Source organism: Rhineura floridana, chromosome 19 (assembly GCF_030035675.1).
Source record: "Rhineura floridana isolate rRhiFlo1 chromosome 19, rRhiFlo1.hap2, whole genome shotgun sequence".
In the NCBI taxonomy this organism is placed as follows: Eukaryota; Metazoa; Chordata; class Lepidosauria; order Squamata; family Rhineuridae; genus Rhineura; species Rhineura floridana.
Window position 1 is genome coordinate 19,493,115 of NC_084498.1, and position 23,802 is coordinate 19,516,916.

The window sequence follows — 23,802 nt, forward strand, 5'->3', positions numbered from 1 at the left end:
CTGTGGCGCAGAACTTAGCAACGATGTATGTAATCTGAGGGTGGCGATCTTGCAGTAAATGTCTTGTATAGTATAATGAGTCACGGCCAGGTATCGATTGAATGATAGGAGTAATGCTGCAAGTGCGGATATCTTGGTAGAAAGTACAGTATAAAAAGACATGGGATATTGTCTCAGTTTCTCCAGTTCCACATGGGCACAGCCTATCCGAGCGTGGGACCCCACAAAACCTACCCTCAAGTAAAGCTGACGGCATCACGTTGAATCTCGCCATGGTAAAAGCTCTTCTATGTCTGGCAATAAGGAGGTTACTAAGGTATTGAGCACGGGCGAAGCCCCTGGAAAAGGTGATGGTATCGAGCTTGCTAGATGACAGAGATAGTTGGGTTTGCAGTTCTATGACCATTATGTGTTGGGACATAGCTGACCATGCTTTAACATATCCTAAGTTGTAAATGTTGGCAGGCGAAAAGCCGAGAGATGACACTTTCTTAATCACCGACTTGTGCCAGGACGATTGAAAGGTGTCAGAGAGTACTAAGGGAGCCAAGCCTACAGGTGAGAACTGGAGTTTTAGCCACCACTTTATTTTAAGCTTCCATTCTTACTATCGCATTGGAGACACATGATGGGAAGGAGGATTGATAAACCACTCTGGGAACTGTAGTTCTGTGAGGGAAACAGGGGACTCTCCTAACAATGCTCAGCACCCTTAACAAATGACAGTTCCCAGGATTCTTTGAGGGAAGCCATGACTCTTTAAAATGGCACCACAGTGCTTTAAATGTATAGGGCAAGGTGTGGCCTACAGCAGCCTTTCCCAACTTTTGGGTCCCCAGATGTTGCTGGACTACAATTCCCATCATTCCTGACCCTTGGCCATGCTGGCTGGGGTTAATGGGAATTGTAGTTCAGCAACATCTGGGGACCCAAAGGCTGGTCTAGAATATGAAAACAATCCAACATTGCAGGTTTTACTTGTTTTGTGATGTGGGATATACTCTTTGCCATTTTTCTTAAAGCAGGCTGGGGAGGTGGGGAGACAGATTTATGTTGCTATTCCCATTTCCGGAAAGAAAATCAGAAAGCCATCTCTATCACCTTACAGCAGCTATTTCTGCAACACAGGCAGATTGAGAAGCCATGAGTTATAATAACATAAACCGTCGGGTCTAATTTTGCAAACTCAAAAAAAAAGAGTCTCTTGGACTGTTTTATTGGAATCCGCTGCCAAGGAAAAGTTACGCCTGTGGAGTTGAGAAAGAGACGGAAACCAACCGGCTGCCAGCTTGATACTCTGCTGCACTGAGCAGAGACGGCAGAGTTTTTGGGGGGGCTGGATGATGGGCTCCCAGGTAATCATCCCAATCTTGTCTGTGCTGATACTTATGCAGGGCAATGTATGCAGATGACACCTTTGCACAGCAAGCTAGTTTCTATGTGCACTCGAACACCGCTCCCAATCCTCCAGCCAGACAACCCAAGTAGCACAATCAGAGTTCAAGGGGATGTCCCACTAGGCAAAAGCACTCAAGGAGGGTATGAAGCAAGGCCGGTAGGGATGTGGCCCGGAGGGGGGTAGCAAGGTATAGTGGGAGTCCCAAGGGCCAGATACAGAGGTTTGGAGAGCCACGTTTGGCCCTTGGGGCTAAGGTTCCCCACCTGTGCATTCATGACGGATGTGCACATTTCAAAAAAGAAAACTGGGCCCAATTCAAAGTGCTGGCTTTGATGCGAACAGAAGAGAAATGCCACCATTCCTCTAAGTTGGGAGCAACTGTGGTCTGTTGGAAAATTCAGGGAGTGGTTCCGAGGGGGGGTGGCAGGGCGCGGATTAAATGCTGGGCCCTGCTTTTGGGTGCCAGGGCGATGTCACCAGGGAAGCCAAGCTTAACAATCAAGGAGGAAAAAAGCGGTGGCTGAAGGGAAGGAGAAGAGACGCGCAACACTACCATCTGCCTGGAAGTGACCAAAAGAGGTTTGCCTGCCCCTGAGTGCCAGCCAAGAATTCCATGCTACACCAGAACTATATGCTGGGGTGGCTAACGCTTTGCAATCCAAGGGCCACATTGCCCCACTGTAAACCCCCAGGGGCCACATTATGTGCATACATAAACACACACATCAGAGCATGTGCGCACACTTGCACAGCATGGGAGAGCCCACCATGGTGAGGAACACCAGGCTCATGGCTTTGCTTAGCAAGCTAAAATCGGGTCCGTCCATAGGTTTATGAAAAGGGTGGCCCTTCGGATACTGCTGGATGACTACTCCCATCATCCCTGCCTATTGGCTGTGCTGGCTGGGGGATGATGGGAGATGGAGTCCAGCAACAGCTGGTGGGCCACAAGCTCCACATCCCTCCCCTAAAAGAGCATAAGCTAAGGCCGTTCCAACATGGCCTTGGATGACCTTCATCCTGACTTCCTATTGCAAATTCTGAAGGTAGAAGTTTGGTATCCATCCATCAATAATATTCTGGACAATTTCACACTCAACTGTTGGTTTTGTTTTGTTTTTTTCCCACAAGGGAATGTGGGGTTCCTCACTTTGGTATTGTGGTATAGCTCTGAATGGACATCTCAATAGTAGGGGTCACTTGAAGATAGCAAGGAAAGAGGCTGTTTTCCTAAAACGGACGAAAAAGGCTACTGAAAAGTTTCTTCCAGGGTCTGCTCTGAGAAGCATTAATCTGTTGCAAGGAGAAAAATAGCCTAATTACAATAATTATTACAATATAAGCTTTTGTGGACTAGAACCCACTTTTATCAGATGCAAGAAGGGGACCATATCTGATGAAGTGAACCTGAGTACACAAAAGTGTATGCCATAATAAATTTGTTAGTATTTTAAGACCTCTTGTAGCTTTTTCTTCAAGTAAAAGACCTCACAAGGACTCCTAAATAGCCCACAATCTAAAAAGAAAGCATTGCCACAGATTCCTTGGTCCGATGTGCACAGACTAGACTCCCTAAGATTCCCAACAGAACCCTCAGAAATACCACTTGCCTTTCTAAACTTTCTATTATACGACTGTGTATAAAGAGCCTGTCAGGCAGAATTCCAGCTGATCCTTAACTACTTCCTGGCTGCAACTCATAAACAGATGAGTCTGGTTTTCCAACTGAAAAAATGATTCTTGCTTTATGTTTAAAAGCATGTTTGTGCTCCCCATGATAGTAGAAAAAAGCTTTTCAATTTTTAAAAGTAAAAGCAAAGACAGAGTCTGCAAATAGCTCTGAGACTGGAAGAGTTCATGAAGGTCCATCAGTGGCCCAAGTAGATGGATGCTTTCAATCTTCGTACCTTCTTTCATGAAGCCCAGTTCCCCCTCGTCGCTCTTCATTTGTGTTCCATGAATCCTATTACATTTAACCTCTCTCTTGCTGTATTGTCTTGGCAAATGGAGAGAACCCTATAGGTGTCATTTTGGTGAAGTTAATACCATTGCTGCTGCCAAGCTACATTCAAATCCAATCTGAACAAAAAACTCAAGCATTCTTGAATTGCATAATCTATTCAGCTCATGGTGAACTTGCAAAACTGGCTTTCTGAAAGTGGTTTGTAACTAGCTTTCAACAACAACATAAAGGTGTGTGTGTGTGTGTTTTTAACACAAACAGGAAAAGCAAAGGTTCAAGTAACGGCAGCAAAAAACTCCTAACTTAAGAGCTGGAATGGTGGCAGCTTAACACACAGTCATAAGGTAGAATATAAACTATTTTACTGAGGCTTAACATTCCAGCAGACCAAAGCTGGTGTCTTAAAAAAAGAATCCTTTTAAGTATTTGGCAACAGTAGCAACAAACATCACACTGTAGTTTAGGGGGAAAGCTTGAGAAGGGGACCTTTCTGAAGCCGGAAGAGGCCTTCAGGCACGACTCGTTCCTGCCAAGCTGCAGACGTAGCATGATGCCCCTGAGGGTCAAAGGTACCATATACCCAAATTCATTTATTTCAGAAAGATGGAATTTAATCTGATTGCACTCTTTTGGTTTTCTCATCTGCACAAAACCGCCAGTTCGGTCATTCCTCTGCACGCTTATGGCTGTTGCGCATTCATTTGCCAAGGAGCTATACCCCCTCTTCCCCCTTTTTTCCATTTCTTTTTTTTTTCCCTGAAAAGAGACACCAGCAAGCACTTTTACAGCCAAGACCTCTGAAATATGAAAAGACCAGAGCTTGGAAAAATTACTTGTTTGAACTACAACTCCCATCAGCCCAATCCAGTGGGCATGCTGGCAGGGGCTGATGGGAGTTGTAGTTCAAAAAAAGTAACTTTTCCAAGCTCTGGAAAAGACACCTACCGTCAGCAGCCTGGTGAGTGGCCTTATTCGTCGCCAGGCTTCAGCCTCATCTGTGCTTGCATCTGCGCAATCATCTCCTGCATGCGACGCAACTGTATGGAAGAGGGAGGGGGAAATGAATTTAAGATGTCCAGTGCAATTAAAACAAATGCAAGTTCAACTTCTCTCTTAGTTTTTCATCTGAGGGTTGCCTCCCCTTTATCTACTAGGGCACAGGTTTTTAACAAGTGTACGGATGGGAGACCTTTGGCCCTGCAAATGTTGTTGGACATCGGCCCTCATCAAACCCATACCCTGCACGGTCAACAGCTGTCATCCAGCAACATCTGGAGGGCCATAGACTCCTCATCTCTGAACTAGCGGGTTGGTCAACTAGCGAGTCACACAGCCTGATCTAAGGCACGTCATAACAAAAGCAGAGACAGAGGACGACAGACAGAATATGGGGCAGGGACAGGTTGGGGTTGTGTGCCCTTATCCTGCTGTTGTCACTTCTTGCATTTGATTGTGATGGCTTTGTTTAAAAAAAGTACTAAATCTCCAAACATGCTGTAATTTCTCGTTTTGTTATTTTTATAAGCTACTTTGGTTATAACTCATAAACGATTAGGATATAAATACATTAAAAAATATAAACCGGCAGTAGAATTCATGGGAGAAGAGGCCAAGAATTTCCGTCTCTTCCCACGACATTTATAGGAACAGGAAATAGAGGGTGGTATTCAATGCGAGTCCTATTCAGAGTAGACCCACTGAAGTTAATGGACTTGATTTAAGTTAGGTTCATTCATTTCAATGGGTCTGCTCCAAGGAGGTCTTAGTTGAATGCAACCCAGAGAAGGCCTCTTACACTGTCTAATCAATAGGACTATCGACCTTTTCATTTATATATTTAAAATCAGGCCTGCAACATTAGCACCTGGCATCCCCAGGCTGCTGCTAGAGCCTCAACAGGCAGAGTGTTGGTGTTTTTTTCATTGAATTTTACACAGTGCAAACAAGCCAGCCAAAAAAAAAAAAAAAAGCTAAATAAATAACTGTATAAAAAACACAACAATTTAACAGTTCTGGGGAACTGATCTTATATACCACAGAGCGGTGGTTCCCAAACTTTTTCCCCCACGGACGCCTTGAAAGTTGCTCAGGATCTTCATGGACCACTTAATGATTTTTCTATCTGCTGTAACAATCGTAATGCGCTGTGCTAAATGCTGTAAGGTTTTAAATTTCATTTTTATTACTTCTTTTATTGCTTACATGGTATTTTATTGTATTGCAATTTGAATTCCATAGAATTCATTAATGCAAACATGCTGCAGACCACCTCCATGAAGCTCATGGACCACTGATGGTCCAGGGACCACAGTCTGGGAACCTCTGCCATTGAGTGCACTCCAAGGACAGAGAAAAAAAAAACAAAGGGATGATATAGTTAAGACAGCTAGCTATACGAACAGTGAAATACATAAAAACCGAGGAGTCTACAGGTCCAAATTTCCACAGAAACTGTTGAAAATCAATCTTACAGATTATTGGTATTGACGCACAAAATAAAGTTCCACCAAACTGCGTGGAAGGCATGTATGACTCTTAAGTTATGCGTGATCTTTTCGGTTATAGCAATGCTCCATATCTTTTTTATACCACAACAAAATATTCAAGCCTTTCAGTGAATGGTGACTAGAACCAACCACAACTGATATCTTCTCTGGGCTCATTTTGTGGAGACACCCTATGAATGACCTCAGTGCGGACTTTAAATCCTGGTGGATTAATTGCTCTTTTCACAGCCTCACCCCCCCCAAAGTAGTTGAAGAGAGGGTGTTTTTATTTTTTTATTTTTAAAAAAATCTTCCATGCAGCTGGATAGTAGCTACCATCCACGTTTCCCACAATGCTCTAAAAATACTCCACTGGGGCATTATGGGAAATGAAAATGACATCTAGTTTCAGCCACTTGGCGCTGCCACCGCCCATCACTACCAGATGAGATTGCCAGAGCTCACAGGCAGAGGAAGGCACTTTGACTAGGTCCTCCTCAAACCTGGAGCCAGCCCCAGCCAAAGGCCACCCTTTCTCCAAGGGGCTCAAGGCCACTGTACATGGTCTTTGCCCACCCCCAATAGCCCTTGCTGACTGTGGCTGATGGGAGTTGTGGTTCAAAACATCTGGAAGGTACCGAGGGTTGAGGGAAGGCTGAGGTATACACATATATAATAGATGAATTTCAGCTCCCACTAGTAAGGTTGCATTTAATGAATCCTCTTGAATAAAATGTTCCTTTGGAGACCAGCAGTTATTTCCAATACTCTAAACTGAGAAGATCTTTAAAACCCTTTCGCTCAGCAGCGACGGTAGAAGCGTTTCGAGGCAGACAGCTTGCTCTGGATTCCGTGGAAAGAACTGAAGGGCTTCTGCCTTGTGATATTTACTTTTACAAAGAGAGCCCCTTAAAAATATTCAGGGCAGAAAATGAGCTCCTTTTCCCCTCCCCTCCTAGCCAAGTAAAAAGAGCAAGGTCAATCATCCACATGCAAGCACGCTTGCTTCAACTTATTGGAAAAGGGGGGGAAAAGGCTGCAAAAAGAGCACTTAATCCACCAGGATTTAAAGTCGACACGGAGGTCCTTCTCAGAGTGTCTCCAACAAATGAGATCAGAAGGTGCCAGGTTAAGAAGAAGGCGCAGCTCAGCTGGTAGAGCCTCTGCCTTGCATGCAGAAGGCTCCAGGTTCCATCCTTGGCATCTCAAGGTAGGGCTGTGAACGTTCCCACCTGAAACCCTGGACAGCTGCTGCCAGTCAGCGTAGACAATACTGAGCTAGATGGACCAAGGGTCTGACTCGTATAAGGCAGCTTCTTAGTTTCTTAAGAGAGATATGGTGGGCAGCTACAGAGAAGAAACCCTTTTGGCATTCGATTGTGGAATTATTGTTGTTATCGTTATATTTCTGTCCTGCCCTTCCTTCCAGAAGGAGCCCAGGGCAGCAAACAAACAACTAAAAATTAAAAACAATACTCAAACATCTATAAAACATATTAAGATATTTTTTAAAACATCTTTAAAAACATCTTAAAAAGCAATTCTGAAAAAGATGCAAACTTAAAAGACTTGTTGAAAGAGGAAGGTCTTCAGCAGGTGCCAAAAAGATGCTTTCCCCGGACAGACTTTTTGGCACCAGGTGAATAGCCTTTTCCAAGGTGTTTCAAGATCTTTTTATAGATCTTCAGTGTTTTTAGCTCTCAGGCATTCTGCTGTTGCTGGTTTTAATTGTTAGTTGTCTGTGTGTTTTATTGTCATTTTTAGAGTTCTTGTCGACTGCTTTCATAACTTGGATTGCTATCTGCCCAGGAGACAGTTAGTTTAGGCAGCTTACAAATCATGAAAATAAAATTTTAAAATCAGTCAATCAATTTAACATTCATTCATTACAAAACATAAACAACAGAAAGCACCAGCGGAGTGGCAAGAGAGAGGAACTTGTCAGGAGTGGCAAGCCAGCCACACACAGACACACACCATGCAAGAGCAGCCAACGATGTGTTAAGGACCGCATACCTGTCATCACCTGAGTGCAGGTAGACACTCATGGGAACCCAGGGAGCTGCCTCAAACCAAGGCAGACGGTACGTCTAACTCAGTATTGTTTACACGCTGACTGGCAGCGACTCTCCAGGATTTCCAGCAGGGAGTTTTTCCCAACCTGTCCTGTAGATGCCAGGGATTGAACCTAGGACCTCTGGGATGCAGAGCAGATGCTCCACCACTGAGCTATGGCCCTTCCCCTTGACTTGTGCAATAATGGGACTATGTTGTTGTTATGTGCCTTCAAGTCTAGGAACTCTAGGAATCAGCGACCTCCAATAGCATCTGTCGTGAACCGCCCTGTTTCGATCTTGTAGGTTCAGGTCTGCGGCTTTCTTTATGCAATCAATCCATCTCTTGTTTGGCCTTCCTCTTGTCCTACTCCCTTCTGTTTTTCCCAGCATTATTGTCTTTTCGAGTGAATCATGTGTTCTCATGATGTGTCCAAAGTACGATAACCTCAGTTTCGTCATTTTAGCTTCTAGTGACAGTTCTGGTTTAATTTGTTCTAACACCCAATTATTTGTCTTTTTCATGGTCCATGGTATGAGCAAAGCCCTCCTCCAACACCACATTTCAAATGAGTTGATTTTTCACTGTCCAGCTTTCACATCCGTACATAGAGATCGGGAATACCATGGTCTGAATGATCCTGACTTTAGTGTTCAGTGATACATCTTTACATCTGAGGACCTTTTCTAGTTCTCTCAGAGCTGCCCTCCCCAGTCCTAACCGCCTTCTAATTTCTTAACTATTGTCTCCATTTTGGTTAATGACTGTGCCGAGGTATTGATAATCCTTGGCAAGTTCAATGTCCTCATTGTCAACTTTAAAATAACATAAATCTTCTGTTCTCATTACTTTAGTCTTGACGTTCAGCTGCAGTCCTGCTTTTGTGCTTTCCTCTTTAACTTTCATCAGCATTCGTTTCAAATCATGACTGGTTTCTGCTAGCAGTACGGTATCGTCTGTATATCTTAAACTATTGATATTTCTCCCTCCAATTTTCACACCTCCATCTTGGTCCAATCCGACTGAATGGGACTATATGAATGTATAATAAAACATTCTGATAAACCATATACATCTCCAGTCTTATACAGAGAGGTATAAACAGCTGTTTATCAGAAGGCATTGCTTTGACTAGGTCTCCAACACAACTGTGAGCCTTAAAGGCTCCTCCAGCAGGCCACGTGGGTCCTACCATGGACAAAAGGAAAGGGCAGGAGGCACACCAGGATCACTACAGAGCCAGCCAGCCACTCAGCCAACGAAAACGAAGAGAGGGACAGAAATAGCCACCTCTTAACTAATAAAATCCAGCCGCGGATTGTAGGGTGAAGGACCAAGAGAGTTTCAGGGCCGCAGAGAAGCCAGCAAACGAAAGATGTTCCCACGATGCTAAATGCACTCTTTGGTATTCAAGGTATTTTTAACTAGCCACTAATCTGGCTGCACACACGCCAAAAAAGAGGGGGGAAAGCACACACGCAATCAGAAACCAGTCTTAATGATTTTTTTTTTTTCAAATCTCCTGCAGGAAACTTTTTCTTTTTCCATGGGATTTCTTTGGCCACCAAAAAAGCTGCATTCTTCAAGTGTGACAAGCTGCTGCGTCCCTGCTATTTATGGACAGCTTTTTTTTTTAACTCTTTGTATTTAGAACAAGCTGAACAATAAAGGACTAAAATGGGCTCCTGCTGGAAGGAAGGGCGGGGTATAAATAAATAAATAAATAAATAAATGTACATTGATAGATAGGCAGACAGACAGACAGACAGACAGACAAATAGATAGATAGATAGCCAGTGTAGTATAGTGGTTAAGGTGTTGGACTGCAACCTGGGAGACCAGGGTTCGAATCCCCACATAGCCATGAAGCTCACTGGGTGACCTTGGGCCAGTCACTGCCTCTCAGCCTCATGAAAACCCTATTCATAGGGTCGCCATAAGTCGGCATCGACTTGAAGGCAGTACATTTACATGTATGTATGTATGTAAAAAAAATGAAAAAGAATTGGGAAAGTATGAAAAATAACCAGTTGGGGGCAGGGGGAAATCTAAGAACTCTGAATCAGCCACTTTTCGGATCATTCCCCTTGGTGTGCTCCAAACCCCTTCGGGCTGATCTAGCAAGGGGTCTGACACACTGCTAGGTACCTGTGCTGCACTGCTGCCAACCATAAAGGCTGGATCATGCCCACTTATTTTTCAAGTGTTTTCATTCACCCAGTCTCCTTACCGCCTCACCCCTCTGATAGCAAGCTCTCTTTGGGGAGGTGGCAGGGGAGTTAACAGCCTGCATATAGAAAAGGGTAGAGACCAACAGATGAGAGGGTGACTGAGAGTGCCTTTCCGTTGCACGTACTGCTGCAATGTGAGGATCCCTCTGAATCCCTATTATCTGTTGCATGCAAGAGGCAGCTGGATGGCCACCTGTCGGGTATGATTTAACTTGGATTCTTGCATCGAGCAGTGGATTGGACTCAATGGCCTTATAGGCCCCTTCCAACTCTACTGTTCTATGGTCCTACTTTTCCTCCTAGGAGCTCCAGGTGGCGTACAAACATGGTTCTCCCCCTCCTGATTTTATCCTTACAACAACCCTGTAAGGTATGTTAGGGCCAGTCACGGTCTCTCAGCCTATGCCACCCAGTGAGCTTCATGGTCAAGCAGGGATTTGAAAGCTGGTCTCCCAGGATCCAGTCCGACACTCTGACCACACTGGTTCTCGTAGAAAAAAGTGCCATCACGGCATGAGAACTAATATGGAGGTTGACATTTTTGCCCTGTACTTCCAAGTAATCAGAGGTAGCATGCCACTGAACACTCGCGGCTGCTCCCGTATTCGTGTCCTCCGTTGGGCTTCCCAGAGGCAATCGGACGGTCACTATGGGACAGAGGTGGCTAATTTCCAGGACCAGGGACCTGATCGAGGCATCAAAACTTTGCTTCCCATCCCCCACCTCCCCAAAGGCCTTGTCCGTTTTGACTGCAGCAATGGCAACAATCAGTTAAGGAGAGGGGGGACACAAGTGTGGGGTGGCCACACCCACTTTGGGCCACATCCGCTACTGGCAGGTTGCCCCTGGAAAGTGGGGCCAAGGGAGAATGCAGCCCTCAGGGTCAAAAACAAGATTGTCCATCCCTGTCCTGGAAGACAGACAAACGAGGAGGCACAAGACAGACAGCGGGTCTGCCGTGGGACTCCGTTTTCCCTCCTCCCTCCCTGGCAGCTTTTGAGCAGAAGCGGATCGCTGCTAAGTTAGAAGCCCTTCTCATGGGTTCTTTGAACATGTGTAGGCATAAGGCGTGTTAGGGAGCAGACTGGGAAAGACCTCTGGCTTCAGCTCGTGAGAGTTTCTGCCACAGACTCACATATGAAGAACAGTAACTCAATGGTAGACCATCTTCTCTGCATGCAATAGGTCACAGAATGATAGAATTGTAGAGTTGGAAGGGGTCTATAACATTGAGTCCAACCCCCTGCTCAATGCAGGAATCCAACTTAAAGCCTACCCGATGGTGGCTGTCCAGCTGCCTCTTGAATGCCTCCAGAGTTGGAGAGCCCACCACCTCTCTAGGTCATTGGTTCCACTGTCATATCGCTCCAACGGTTCCCGATGTTCAGCCGAAATCTGCCTTCCCAAGTTCAGTCCCCCGGCATCTGCGGGTACAGCTGGGAGAGACTCCTTGTCTAAAACGCTGGAGAGCTGCTGCCAGTCAGTGTAGACACTACTGAGCTAGATGGACAAATGGTCTGACGTGCTATAAAGCAGCTTCCGCTGTCCCTGTACGTGTGCGCAACTCTGTAAGAAGGCTGGGGTGGCACAGCCAGAGGGTGCCCATTGCCCCTGCACAATTCACAGCCATACACCCTCTGCTGAACGCATGGAAGGGGCTACAGTCTCCCAGGTTTGGGAGGTCAGTTAGCTTCTGATCGCCAAAGTCTCATTCTGCACGTGCTCCTCACATGTAGCAATGTCCTTTCTTGACCTCAAATCCTGAATGGCAGAACCAAATCAGCATCTCTCATTAACGCAAACACAAGAAAAAGAAACTAGCTGCACCATTCGTTGTACCGGGTCAGTTGTGGCATGAATGCTTTATACCACTATCAATGTTATCAAATGGCAACCATCAACTCAGTTTCAAAAAGCAAGCACCTAACTTGCTAAAACAGCACCATCCTAAGCTAACTTGAAGATCAGGGTCTGTTTTAACAGTGAAGTACATGGCTTCCCCCAAAGAATCCTGGGAACTATAGTTTCCCTCACAGAACTGCAATTCCCAGCACCCTTAGCAAAGTACAGTTACCATGATTCTTTAGGGGAAGCCACATGCTTTAAATGTGATTTACTCTATAGTATACAGATAGCCTGACACAGTGGCCACATTCACACCATACATTCATTATCCCACTTTAAACAATCATGGTTTCCCCCAAAGAATCCTGGGAAGGGTAGTTTGTGATGGGTGCTGAAAGATGTTAGGAGAGTCCTACTCCTCCCACAGAGCTACAATTGCCCAAGTGGTTTAAGAGTCAGTCCCTCTTTCCAGAGAACTCTGAGAATTGGAATAACAGTGGAATAAATGCATGGCATGAATGTGGCCAGTTACTCCTCTGATAGTCATCTTCCATCAGTGCTAATTTCTCTAAGGATGAAAAATTTCACCGCATGTTGAACTTTTATATTTGCGGCCCTGCTCTGTTTACTGCTTCGTGTTAAATATTATCTTCTGCCTTTCCAAATTCCTACATTATCTACATATTTATCAGCCCTCGGGGAGTCCGCAGTGGCCCAGCCTGTACCACACAACGCCCCCTTGTGGCTTCCTGACAGCAGTGTAGACTTGCGCTTGTTTCTGTTTAATAACGGCTCTTCAGGCAGGCTTTTGGGGTGGGATAGGTTTTATTATTATTGTTGAGATTTTTAATGTTTTAACGTATTTGTATGTTTTTATTTTGTACATCATCCAGAGTGGCTGGACAGCCAGCCAGATGGGTGACTAATACATTTAATAAATTAATAAATAATGTGTATTATCAAAAAAGCAAGGTTCCTAAAACTGGGATATGGACAGGCCGAATGGGGAAAAGTTGGCACGCACGCTATCCAGTCATGCATGCTGAATTTACAGAATATGTTTATAGCTAACTAAACATAGTTTCGTGACAAGCTGCTCTGTGCTGCTTTAGAACACCAGTTATTTTCCACGCCGTTGATCATTTTAAGAAGTCGACAAAAGACGCAGCACAGAGAAAGAAATCAAACGATTTGAGCCAAATGTATACATGCCGAGCAGGGGAAAGGAAGGCCAGCCTTCTGATCTCAGCGCTAAAGGGCCATGTCCTCCAGCACTGGCTTTTGAGACTTTTTGTTCCAGTTCAGGGGCAGCCAGATGTGCTTGGACTACAACTCCCATAATCACTTCCCATTTGACATGCTGCCGAGGGTTGATGGGAGTTGTAGTCCAAGAACGTCTGGCGGGCACCATGATGGCTGCCCCCCTACTAGTTCAACCTTCTCCAAATGTTGCTAGATTGCAGTTTCCATCATCATCCCTGACCACCGGCCACGCCAACTGGGGCTGATGGAAATTGGGAGTCTAACTCAGTATAAGGGCTGTAGCTCAGTGGAGCTCCTTGGAGGAAAGGTGGGATATAAATGTAATAATAAATAAAAAGGTGGGCTACAAGGCCGTGAAAGGGGCGTCGCTCAGTGGTAGTGCATCTGCTTCGCATGCAGAAGGTCCCAGGTTCAATCCCCAGCATCTCTGGGTAGAGCTGGGAATGACTCCCTGTCTGAAACCCCAGAGAGCTGCTGCCAGTCAGTGTAGACAACATTGAACTAGATGGACCAGTGAGTCTGACTCAATATAAGGCAGCTTCCTAAGTTCCTAAATGTAAGAGACACAATCTGTCATATTTCTAAGCAAAGCTCAAATACACCCTTCCTTCTTAAAGTGACTATCGGAAGGTAAAAGAGACATGTGTTTGATCATGGAATCATAGAGTCGGAAGGGGCCCAGAAGGCTGTCGAATCCAACACCCTGAGATCCACGGGAGGATAGATAAGCCGCTCATTCTCTCTTTCTGTGAACAGCATTATGCTTTGCCAAGACAACTAGTTTTGCATCTGGAGAAATATAAAATAGCAGCTCAGAAAACAGAAGCCAGCTGCCGGCGGAAAAGCAAAAAACAAAAGAATCAATCCACACATGTCAGAAACAGTTTTGCAATGCAGTTGAAGAAAGCAGGCAGGAGATTAATGGCTCCAACCAGCCAAGGACAGTGTCTGTTGATAAAAATCCAGAATGATTATTTAGCAAAAGTGATGTCTTGATAATGGTGAATCTGGCACCTCCCCAAGCCTACCTCCCCCAGGCCCAGGTTATGTAAACCTTGCAAAACAGAAAGAACTTCAAGCAGCATGACTGCTCAGAATGTAAAAACAGAGAGGGAAACTGATGTTTGTCTTCTCAGCAAAGGCCAAAGAATGCAAGCCCATTTCCTCTGCCTTGCCCCCTAACCCCCCCAGCTCAACTCCTCCAACAGACTGCTTTGGAGATAAAGAGATTCCGTGTCACTTTATCTGCACAAGGCTAAGCAAAGCCTCTTCGTTCCTTAACAGAAATGACCAGACAGTAGAAATTTAACACACATTTGTTTTCCTGCAATTTCCGCCTAATCCTTTGCAACTTGAAAGGGCAGCTGTATGAAGCAGGCCCGCTTCGCAAGGAGCTCGCTCTCCAAAGAGAGCGAAAAGCCTTCAAACATGCACACAAGATATAAATGCAAAACTAAGGGACGGAGGAGGTCACTTAATCCCTTCCTTAAAGAACACTCTTTTGGATGTACTAAAATGTACCTCTGAACATGTCAGATGTTGGGGATAAGCCACGGGTGGGGGGCTGATGCATTCACGCATTGGCTGGCCACCAGGTGAAGCAGGGCCCCTTGCAGGATCAAACATTCTGCATTTGCACATTCAGTGCGCGCTATTCAGAAATGAGATGCTCATCATATTTCACTGTACACTTTATACTTGACAAGAGAGATTCCTGGAAATGCATTCCGGAGCATTCAAGATGGAAGAGGAGGAGCAGCTTGCTACCCTTCATTTTTATTTCGCTGACAGTTAGCAAACACCCTAGAAAAGGGAAACTCAGAGTGAAAGAAGAGAGGCAACATCAATATTATTATAGCATCTTGCAAGGCAGGTTAAGCCGGGAATCGCTATGTTCTGCCAAGTTAAAGGATCAAAATAGTCCCAGGCTATGGTCTGAAGGCACATGAAGCCAGCACCCTGCTGAAGCTAAGCAGGGTGAGGTCTGGTCAGTGCCTGGATGGGAGACCGCCTGGGAACCATATGTAAGCCGCCGTGGGTTTCTATCACGAAAAGAAAGGCAGGGTATGAATGTGGTAAATAAATAAATAATAAGAATAACACATGCAGGAAGATGGGAAACTGCCTTATACCGAGTCAGACCCGTAGTCAATGTACCTCAGTAGTGCCTACCCTGATGGGCAACAAACTCTCCAGGGCTTCAGACAAGGGGGTCTCTCAGCCTTACTTGGAGATGCCAGGGATTGAACCTGGGAACTTCTGCCTGCAAGGCGGAGGTTCTACCACTGAGCTGCGGCCCTTCCCCTGAAGACACCATCCAAAACTCGAACTCTTGGCAAAGACCTGCCAAGAAGTCCACAAAAATGTCACACTCCAGAAGCAGCCTTGACACCCCTTCACGTGGACAGCCAAAGTGGTGTAGCGGTTAGAGTGTTGGATTAGAGCCAGGGATATTTGGGTTCGACTCCTCTGTCAACCATGAAGTTCCATGGGTTCCATGGGCCGGTCTCAGCCTAATCTGCCTCACAGGGCTGGTGCAAGGACAGGAGAGGAGGGAAGGAAATACCAGCTGTGTCACCTGAGCAACTTCCGGGAACGGTGGGATGAAATGGAACAGAAACAAAGATTAAGTTGTTCGGGGGACACTTCGTGGCCTGGAAGGAAGGCAAGAGCCAACACTCTTCCAGTTTGCAAAGGCGTCCCCAACATGACCTCCTGAAACCAGCAGCCCATTTGAGAAAACGCTGCTCCATAAACTGCACTGAAGGCCAAGCATCCAAGAGACTTGGGGCGCATTGCTGGAACTCTTCATCAAGAAATCCCCGCAACATGAAGAAGTGGGAGGCGCAACGCAGGGAAGGAAATGCCTCCAGCTTAACGGTTGTTACTCTGGAATGCCAACACAGAATTGACATTCATTTCAGTGGGCAGGAGAGCCTGGCTGGGAGTCCAGAGTCTGTGAGTTCAAATCCCACCTCGGGTCTCCTGGGTGTCAAGGGCCAGGTAAAGATCACCCCCACAGTGAGTGGCTCAGAGGTTACGTGCCCTGCCACCTGTGGGCAAGCTGCATAGTCCCAAGGAGCCCAGTTGCCCCCCCCCCAGCTGGCAGTTGCGGCCAAGGATGGGGCTGGCTTGTGCAGCTGTGGCAAGCTGAGCAGGCCCTCGCCAGCTGGGGAGGACTAGCCTCAGAGGGAGGCAATAGTAAACCCCCTCTGAATACTGCTTACCATGAAAACCCTATTCATAGGGTTGTCATAAGTGGGGATCGACTTGAAGGCAGTCCATGTCCATTTTCCAACCCTTATCTGAGCGTGTGAGCGTGAGCACAGTGCAACAGGGCAAAGAGCTGAACATCAGAAATGAAAACAGTGCCGCTAAAAAAAGCGGAAGCATGTGGACAGAGGGAGGGAGGGGAACTGTCCTGTTTTATCGCAAAGATGTGAAAACCCTAATAAAACTGTAGATACAAACAAAGGCTCCCCTGCTGATTAACTGCAGGTCAACTTTACTCAAAACCAACTATTAACAAACCTGGCTGAGACCTAGTTCTCACAATAGGTGGGCAAACCTATATTTACCACTTTATCCTTGCCAAGCTGAGGCTCGTGTGATAAAAATGTTCCCCTATCTTGTTGGGTGGGTGGGTGGGAGAGGGCGAGAAGGATTCCTACACACAGAAAACTAGCATATCAGAAATAAATCAAGACTCCAAGCCCTTTTCCCCTGACATGCTAGCTTTCAACATGGACGAAACGATTTATTTATATGAGACAAGGCAGGGGACAGATAAAAGGCTGCGTCGGTTAGAAGCAGCCAGCAGTGACTTCCGGGAAGGGTGACTTCGCTTGTGCCTGCTTTTGGGACGGGCTCCCGCCTCAAAAGAAGCTTATTCAGATATAAATCAGTCAGAACATTTTTTTTTTGACTGATGAAATTTCTCCCGGGCAGGGAGAAACGTAGAGATCAACCTCAAAAGCCTGTTTTTGTTGGGAGGACTGGATTTCATTAATTTATGAGATAAGGTCCAGCCAACAATGCCGGACGGACTTCCTAACAAGCTCTATCTGCTTAAGCGATACGTTTATCTTTTCTTTAAAGAGAGAACGGACTAACAGGCAAGCACCCTTCTTTCTATTATTTTTTTTACTTGGTTTAAATTGTTGCAGCAAAAGGAGATTTGTCAGATTGATCGGCTTTGGACAACTTCTGGGTGAGATATAGCTCTTCTCTGTTATTCACGAAATTAACAGCTTATCTCTGTTTCTGTCGCAAAAAGCTGTCCTGGAAGTGCATTCTAAAGATAATAAACAGAAGAGGGATTTCTATTCCTGATTTCTATTCCGAGGAATATTATATTGTCTGGGACTATTCTCTTTTTGGTCTATTTTATTTTGACGAATCTGCTTCTTCACGACGCCACTAACTGTTTTGATGCTGGGAACTAAATTTGTTTTGCATTCTTGAACATAGAGAGATAAGGCAGGTTGCTCTGTTTATACTGTGATGTCATCAAGCCTGGAATATTAACCCAATTGTTGCTGAAATAAGAAGTGGTTCTTCTTTATTTTTGTTTTGCTTTGTTTTCGTGGTTTTAAAAATGGCAATCAAGAAAGTGGCTGAGAATCTGGAAGTAATTATGTTTCAGAAAATAATGGATGAGATTGAGATAACGAAACAAACCCTGCGACAGGGTAGCAAGGAGCTGAAAATTGAACTGAGCAAAATGACGCAGGAGCTTAAAGAATTAGGGGATCCTGTGAGAGAGGAGAATGAGATCAGAGATGAGAAAAGAAAAAATAAAGGGAAGATACAAGTCCTGGAGATTGGAACAAATGTGGAATTGGAAAAAGATCTGGAGTTTATGGATTTTAGAAATAAAATCTACTGTTTGGAATTTAACGTTATCTCTGAAGAAATTAATGAAGATATTAGAGATAAAGTTATCAATGGCTTGGATAATCTTCTGGACTGGAATGATGTGATGGAGCTTGATATAGAGAAAATCTATGGAATTAACTGCAGCCATGTGACAATGGAAAAACTCTTAAGAGATGAGCCAGTGCATTTTGTAAAAAAGAAGAACACAGATATGACTTTACAACAGTATTTCAGCAACTTATTCAGAATGGATGGCAAGAAAATATTTGGGATAGAGGAAATTCCCATCAGACTCTTATTATATGACTATGGCTACAACAGCAAGATTATTATGGAATACTGATAATGGAAGATTGGACACTGAAATTACTGGACTTAACAGGACTATTGAAGATGGAAGATGGAACTAATAGGGATAATGGAATAATGGCTACTGAAATTATTGGACCTAACAGATTCTGATGAGATGGATTAATCGAAATGTTTATTTGGACTATGGTTATGACAATAAGATTATTATAATTATTAACGAGATGGATTAATTGACATGTTTATTTGGAGAAAAATTGATAGATATATTTCTTAAAGAATTGAAACCTCTCTTTGACTTTTTGTGGAAAGAATAAAGTAATGTTTATGAGATTTGATGATTAATTAAGATAACTACTGGAGGAAAGTGATTTTATAATATGATTTAAGAGACAGGATTGTTATATATTGTAGACCTATAACTGATTTGATATGTGACAAATGGGAAGTCAACATTTTATTTTTTTTTGTTTAATCATTTTTGTTTTGTTTTGTTTTTTGTCTTTGAATGTTTTATGATTTTGTTTTCTATGTTTTATGAAAATTTGAATAAAAATTATTGTAAAAAAAAAAAAAAAGAAGCAGCCAGCAGTGGGTGCTAGATACTTGGCTATCAACTAGATACAAGATGATATACGAATGGTCTTACGTTTGGACACAGCAAAGATATGGAATGTTGTGTACAGCTCTAGTCACAGCACCTCAAAAACGATGGTGTGGAGAGGGAAAGGGTGCCGAAAAGGCTAGCAAAATGATCAATGGGCTGTAGCAACTCCTCTATAAGGACAGAAACACACTTACTGCTGTGCCAGTTCCAGTGCGTCTCCACCTCTCTTCTCTGAAAACGGGGACACATGACGCTAGTCAAACTCTGCCCCTTTTTACTCTAAAAAGTGGTCGGATCAGCTTGACTGTGTGTGGTTTTTTTAATTCAGCTTCAGACAGAATTTGCAGCTGATTGGTAGCTCAACCCGTTGCCCCTCCAGGTGTGGCCAATGGAAACACTTTGCGGTAGGCTCATGTAGAGACAATGCTTTGCTGTGGGAATCCTGAAAGGTCTAAAGTCAGCAGTGCGGAAGGAGAGGTGTGGCCAGCAGAGGGCAGAGTTGCTTCAAAATGCAGCCAGAAAAACCATCCTCGCTGCTTAGCATATATAGCTTTTTAAGCTTAGAAAAAACAATAAGCAAGATGGGGAGGAGACCTGATTAGAGGTGTATAAAATCATGCATAGTGTGGAGAACTGGAATAGGTAGACGTGTTCCACCCTCACTCGTACAACTACAATTCGGGGTCATCCAATGAAGCAGAAGGGTGGGAAATTCAGGACAGAAACCAGGAAGTACTTCTTCATATAGCACGGGGGTTACCACGCTGTAGTCCTCGGACCACCTGTGGTCTGTGAGCTTCATTCAGGTGGATCCATGGCAAGTCCGCATTAAATATACATACTGATTTTTAATTGTCCTTTTCTTGCTTCCTTTTATTCCTTATATTGTATTTTATTGTATCACAGTTTGAGTTCTATGGACTGCAAATTTTAATGTAAGAAATAAAAGGAAGCAATAGAAATACAATAGCAAGGGCTACAACAGGCAGAAAAATCATGAAGTGGTCCGCCAAGGCCATCAGCAATTTTCAAGCATTCCATGGGAGGAAAAGTTTGGGAACCAATGATATAGCACATAGTTGCAACAATGGAGTCTACTTCCACACAATGCATTCGCAGCCACCAGCATGGATAGCTTTGAAAGGGGATTAGACAAATGCACAGAGGGTAAGGCTATCAATGGCCACTAGTCATGCTGCCTATATATTTCATCCACTCCCAGAGGCAATATGCCTCCAAATACCAGTTGCTGGGGGACATAAATGGGGGAGGACTATCGCACTCAGTTCCTGCTCGTGGGCTTCCCAGAGGCATCCGGCTGGTCACTGTGAGAGCAGGATGCAGGACTCGATGGGCCGTTGGCCTGATCCAGCAGGACCGTTCTTATGTAGGAAATAAGGATTGTCCCCACCCCGTCCCAAAATGAGTATCTCTTTATTTTGACTTGCACAATGTCATTGACTCAACCACATGCCTGGCTAATGAGACGTTATCTTAGTTTAGCTTATGATCTTACCTCAGCCTCCTTCTGCTGAAGCATCCTATCTTTGTCCACAACTTCTTCTTCAACAGGCCTGCCAGAAGCAAGACACACATGTTAAATCACAGGTGGGAAAGAACAAAGACTGAGACCGTGAGCTGAAACAACTGAGACAACCAACCAGATTAATGGATAAAGTATTTATTGATCAACTAAAAAAAAGTCACCCCGTTTTTTTAAAAAAATGTATGTATTTTCAATGCAAGTACTTACAAATCCATGGGTGGCAAACACCTCCTTAAAAGAGATTTTCCTCCTTCACAGGAGGTGATGCATGCCTTATCTAAAGCAGAGATATTGTTGGACTACAACTTCCATCATCTCCGACCACTGGCTGTGCAGGGGGAGGCTGATGGGAACTGGGAGTCGAGCAACATCTGAAGATCCAGAGGTTCCCCCTACCTGATTGAAAAGCTAACGAAAATGCCTTTTGCTTCAAGTAGAATAAAATGCTGCTTTATTCATTTACCGATTTATGCAGAATAAAATGCTGTTTTATTCATTTACAGATTTAGGCAGATGTAACAGATTAGAAGTCATGAGACGAATCAACTGACATTTCCTTGAACTGAGAAACAGCCATATTGCAGCCACTCTTCCAAAAGGCGAGATGACGGTAGAGGGTGAATTGTTTTCCTGCAATGTTTTATGCAGCTTTCTCAAGCCCAGGCAGCCTTGCTGCTGTCACCTTCTCATTCTTCACTTTTGTTTCATACAAGGAATTTCCTGGATTTTTACACCCAAATTCTGTCCTACACTTAAGCGGGGCCATTTCCTCTGCCTACCTCCTTACCCACACCCTGTGGCACCAAGCACAGCCATAAAACAAAGGAACAGCCCAGACACACAAACGGTCATTTCCTTAACTAGAAATATTTCTGTACTCTCGGACTGAGCGATTTCAAAGAGAAGCAGAGACGAACAGGTTTGCTGTCAGGAAGGGTGCAACGGTGAACAGAAGACATTCGCACGCTAAAAAGAGCAACAGAATCGTCAGGGGCAGGGGAGTCTCATAAAGGGATTGATCAGGAGTGAGTTTAGAATAGCATCAGGAAGAGAAATTAGACTTTTTTTCCCCAGCCAAGAATATTTGCCTGATTATAGAAAATTCACACAGAGAGAAGCAAGTTGGGATATTCTTGATTAAGAATGGCTGGACAACATTTCTGAAGGCTGGGGATCCAAGTCTCATGTTCACGGGGAAGGATTGTAGCTCACTGGAAGACTATCTGCTTTGCATGCAGAAGAACCCTGGTTCAATCCCCGACATCTCTAGGTAGGGTTGAGAGAGACCTTCCCACCCATCTGAGATCCTGGAGAGATGCTACCAATCAAACACAGACAATATTGAGCTAGATGGATTCAATATAAGGAAGCTTCCTATTTTCCTACATGCATGTACACCACTGGATTACTCAGCACTCGACAATCTGCGGCTGAATTCATGAACGAGCTGCACTGAAACCACAAGTGCTTGAGGGGATATTAGAAGTTCTGTCTGTGGTATTTGATTGGGGGATGGTTCGTTTAGACACACGGGTCTCAACTCGACATCATCCACGTGAGCTTACTCTGCATTACACAAACGCAGACTCTGAACATAACCCACTGTGACCATCAGTGCATGCTGTGTTAAACCATTTGGGATATGTGCAAGAGACGTAGGAATTGCTCTAAGACCTGTGCAAGAGACAGACAGGGAATCATAGCTTTGCATGCTTTCAGTCCGTTCAGAAAATAGGAGTCTTATACCAGGTTATTTTATTTGTCCGTATAGCTCTGTATTGACTACTACGGCATAAAAACGTAAGAAGAGCACTGCTGGATCAGGCTAATAGCCCATCTAGTCCAGTATCCTGAGTTTACAGTGGCCAACCAGAAGCCTATGGGAAGCCTGCAAGCAGGACCTGAGTGCAACAGCACTCTCCCCATCTGCGATTCGCAGAACTAGCATTCTGTTAATTAACACAGTGGAAGCAGTTAAAAAAGAATCCTATTCTCTTTTTGCTACCCTTTGTTTCCTTCTGTGTTTTCAGGTTAGGAAAAGGAAGGAAAGGAGAGGTTGTGAGAATGACACCAGCAGATACAGCAGGGTTTTTTGGAGAGGGAGGGTTGTCGTATCTGACGCTACTTTTAAGAGTAAGACAGGACAGAGTCACAAGGGAGAAAGCCCATCTCACTACTCACTTGCCAGTGCGCTTTAGTCTCTCTGACCGGAAGTTTTCGTAGTGTAAATCTTGGGTCACTTCTTGAAGATCCTGCATGTGTGTCCTGAAACAAGAAGCTCAGCTTTGAAACATCCTTTTGCCAGGTGCTCCTCAGTCATTCATTTATCTTAATCTCTTAGATGGGGGGGGAGGGAACCAACCTTCACAAACATGATTCATGTCAATGTTTGTTTTCATGCTGCTTCTCGGCCAAAGGACCTCAAAGTCACGTATAAGAAAATTTATATATGTAATAAAAACATAATAACGTTATAAACAGACAAGACAAAACTCAGCAAAAACAATTAAGGAGTCAGCAAAAAATATAATCTGGGATTATGAATGGAAAACTCTGTCACTATAAAAACCACAGAGAAATATAGTCTTAGGCTGCAATCCAACACACTTATTAGTGAGTAAACACCACTGAATACAGTGGGGCTTACTTCCGAATAAATAGGCCTGGGATTGCACTGCATATCATCCATCAGAAACAGGAATAAGAGGGAGTTAGACATTTCTCCTAGGGAGCTAGACATCTTTTGCTACCAATGGAACACGGGCACTTTATTTTAGCGGTAACCAAATCATGAGCAAGGTCACTCAGGAATAAATCCACGTTAGGTTCAGTGGGCATTCACTGTACTTGGTTCTCAAAATTTAATTCCTAGAAAAAAACATTAATTATTTTGTCCTAACCCAATATTCATCTCCATATGCACTCTTTATAAGTTCTATTCTTATTTTCCATGCGTATTTTATTCCTAGCTATTCTTCAATATTATATTTAGCAATGTGAGTTTATCAAAAAGCCTACAAATTCACACAAAACAAACTATAAAAAACAACAAAAGGGCCATCTGTATATTTCAAGTTGAAAAAATCTGTTTCAAATGGGGGGGGGGGAATATTCATTATACGGTTGCCCCCAACTGGGCAAATAATCTATCCTCCCTTAGAATACAACATAGTTCTCTAAATGAAATTTAAAACAACTTGAAAACAAGTTTTATGAAACC

General features: G+C 44.2%; 1 protein-coding gene across 3 annotated transcripts in view; it reads right to left on the reverse strand.

Annotated features, from left to right (window-relative positions):
* LOC133373490 (septin-2) overlaps positions 1 to 23,802 on the reverse strand; it is a 481,091-nt gene that overhangs the window by 421,924 nt on the left and 35,365 nt on the right. For all 3 annotated transcript variants that reach the window (XM_061603307.1, XM_061603306.1, XM_061603308.1), the window contains exons 10-12: positions 22,764 to 22,847; positions 20,553 to 20,610; positions 4,308 to 4,399 (exon numbers count right to left, since the gene is read on the reverse strand). In XM_061603307.1, the coding sequence (XP_061459291.1) occupies positions 4,331 to 4,399; positions 20,553 to 20,610; positions 22,764 to 22,847 (211 nt within the window). In that variant the 3' untranslated portion in view covers positions 4,308 to 4,330. The remainder of the gene's footprint in view (positions 1 to 4,307; positions 4,400 to 20,552; positions 20,611 to 22,763; positions 22,848 to 23,802) is intronic.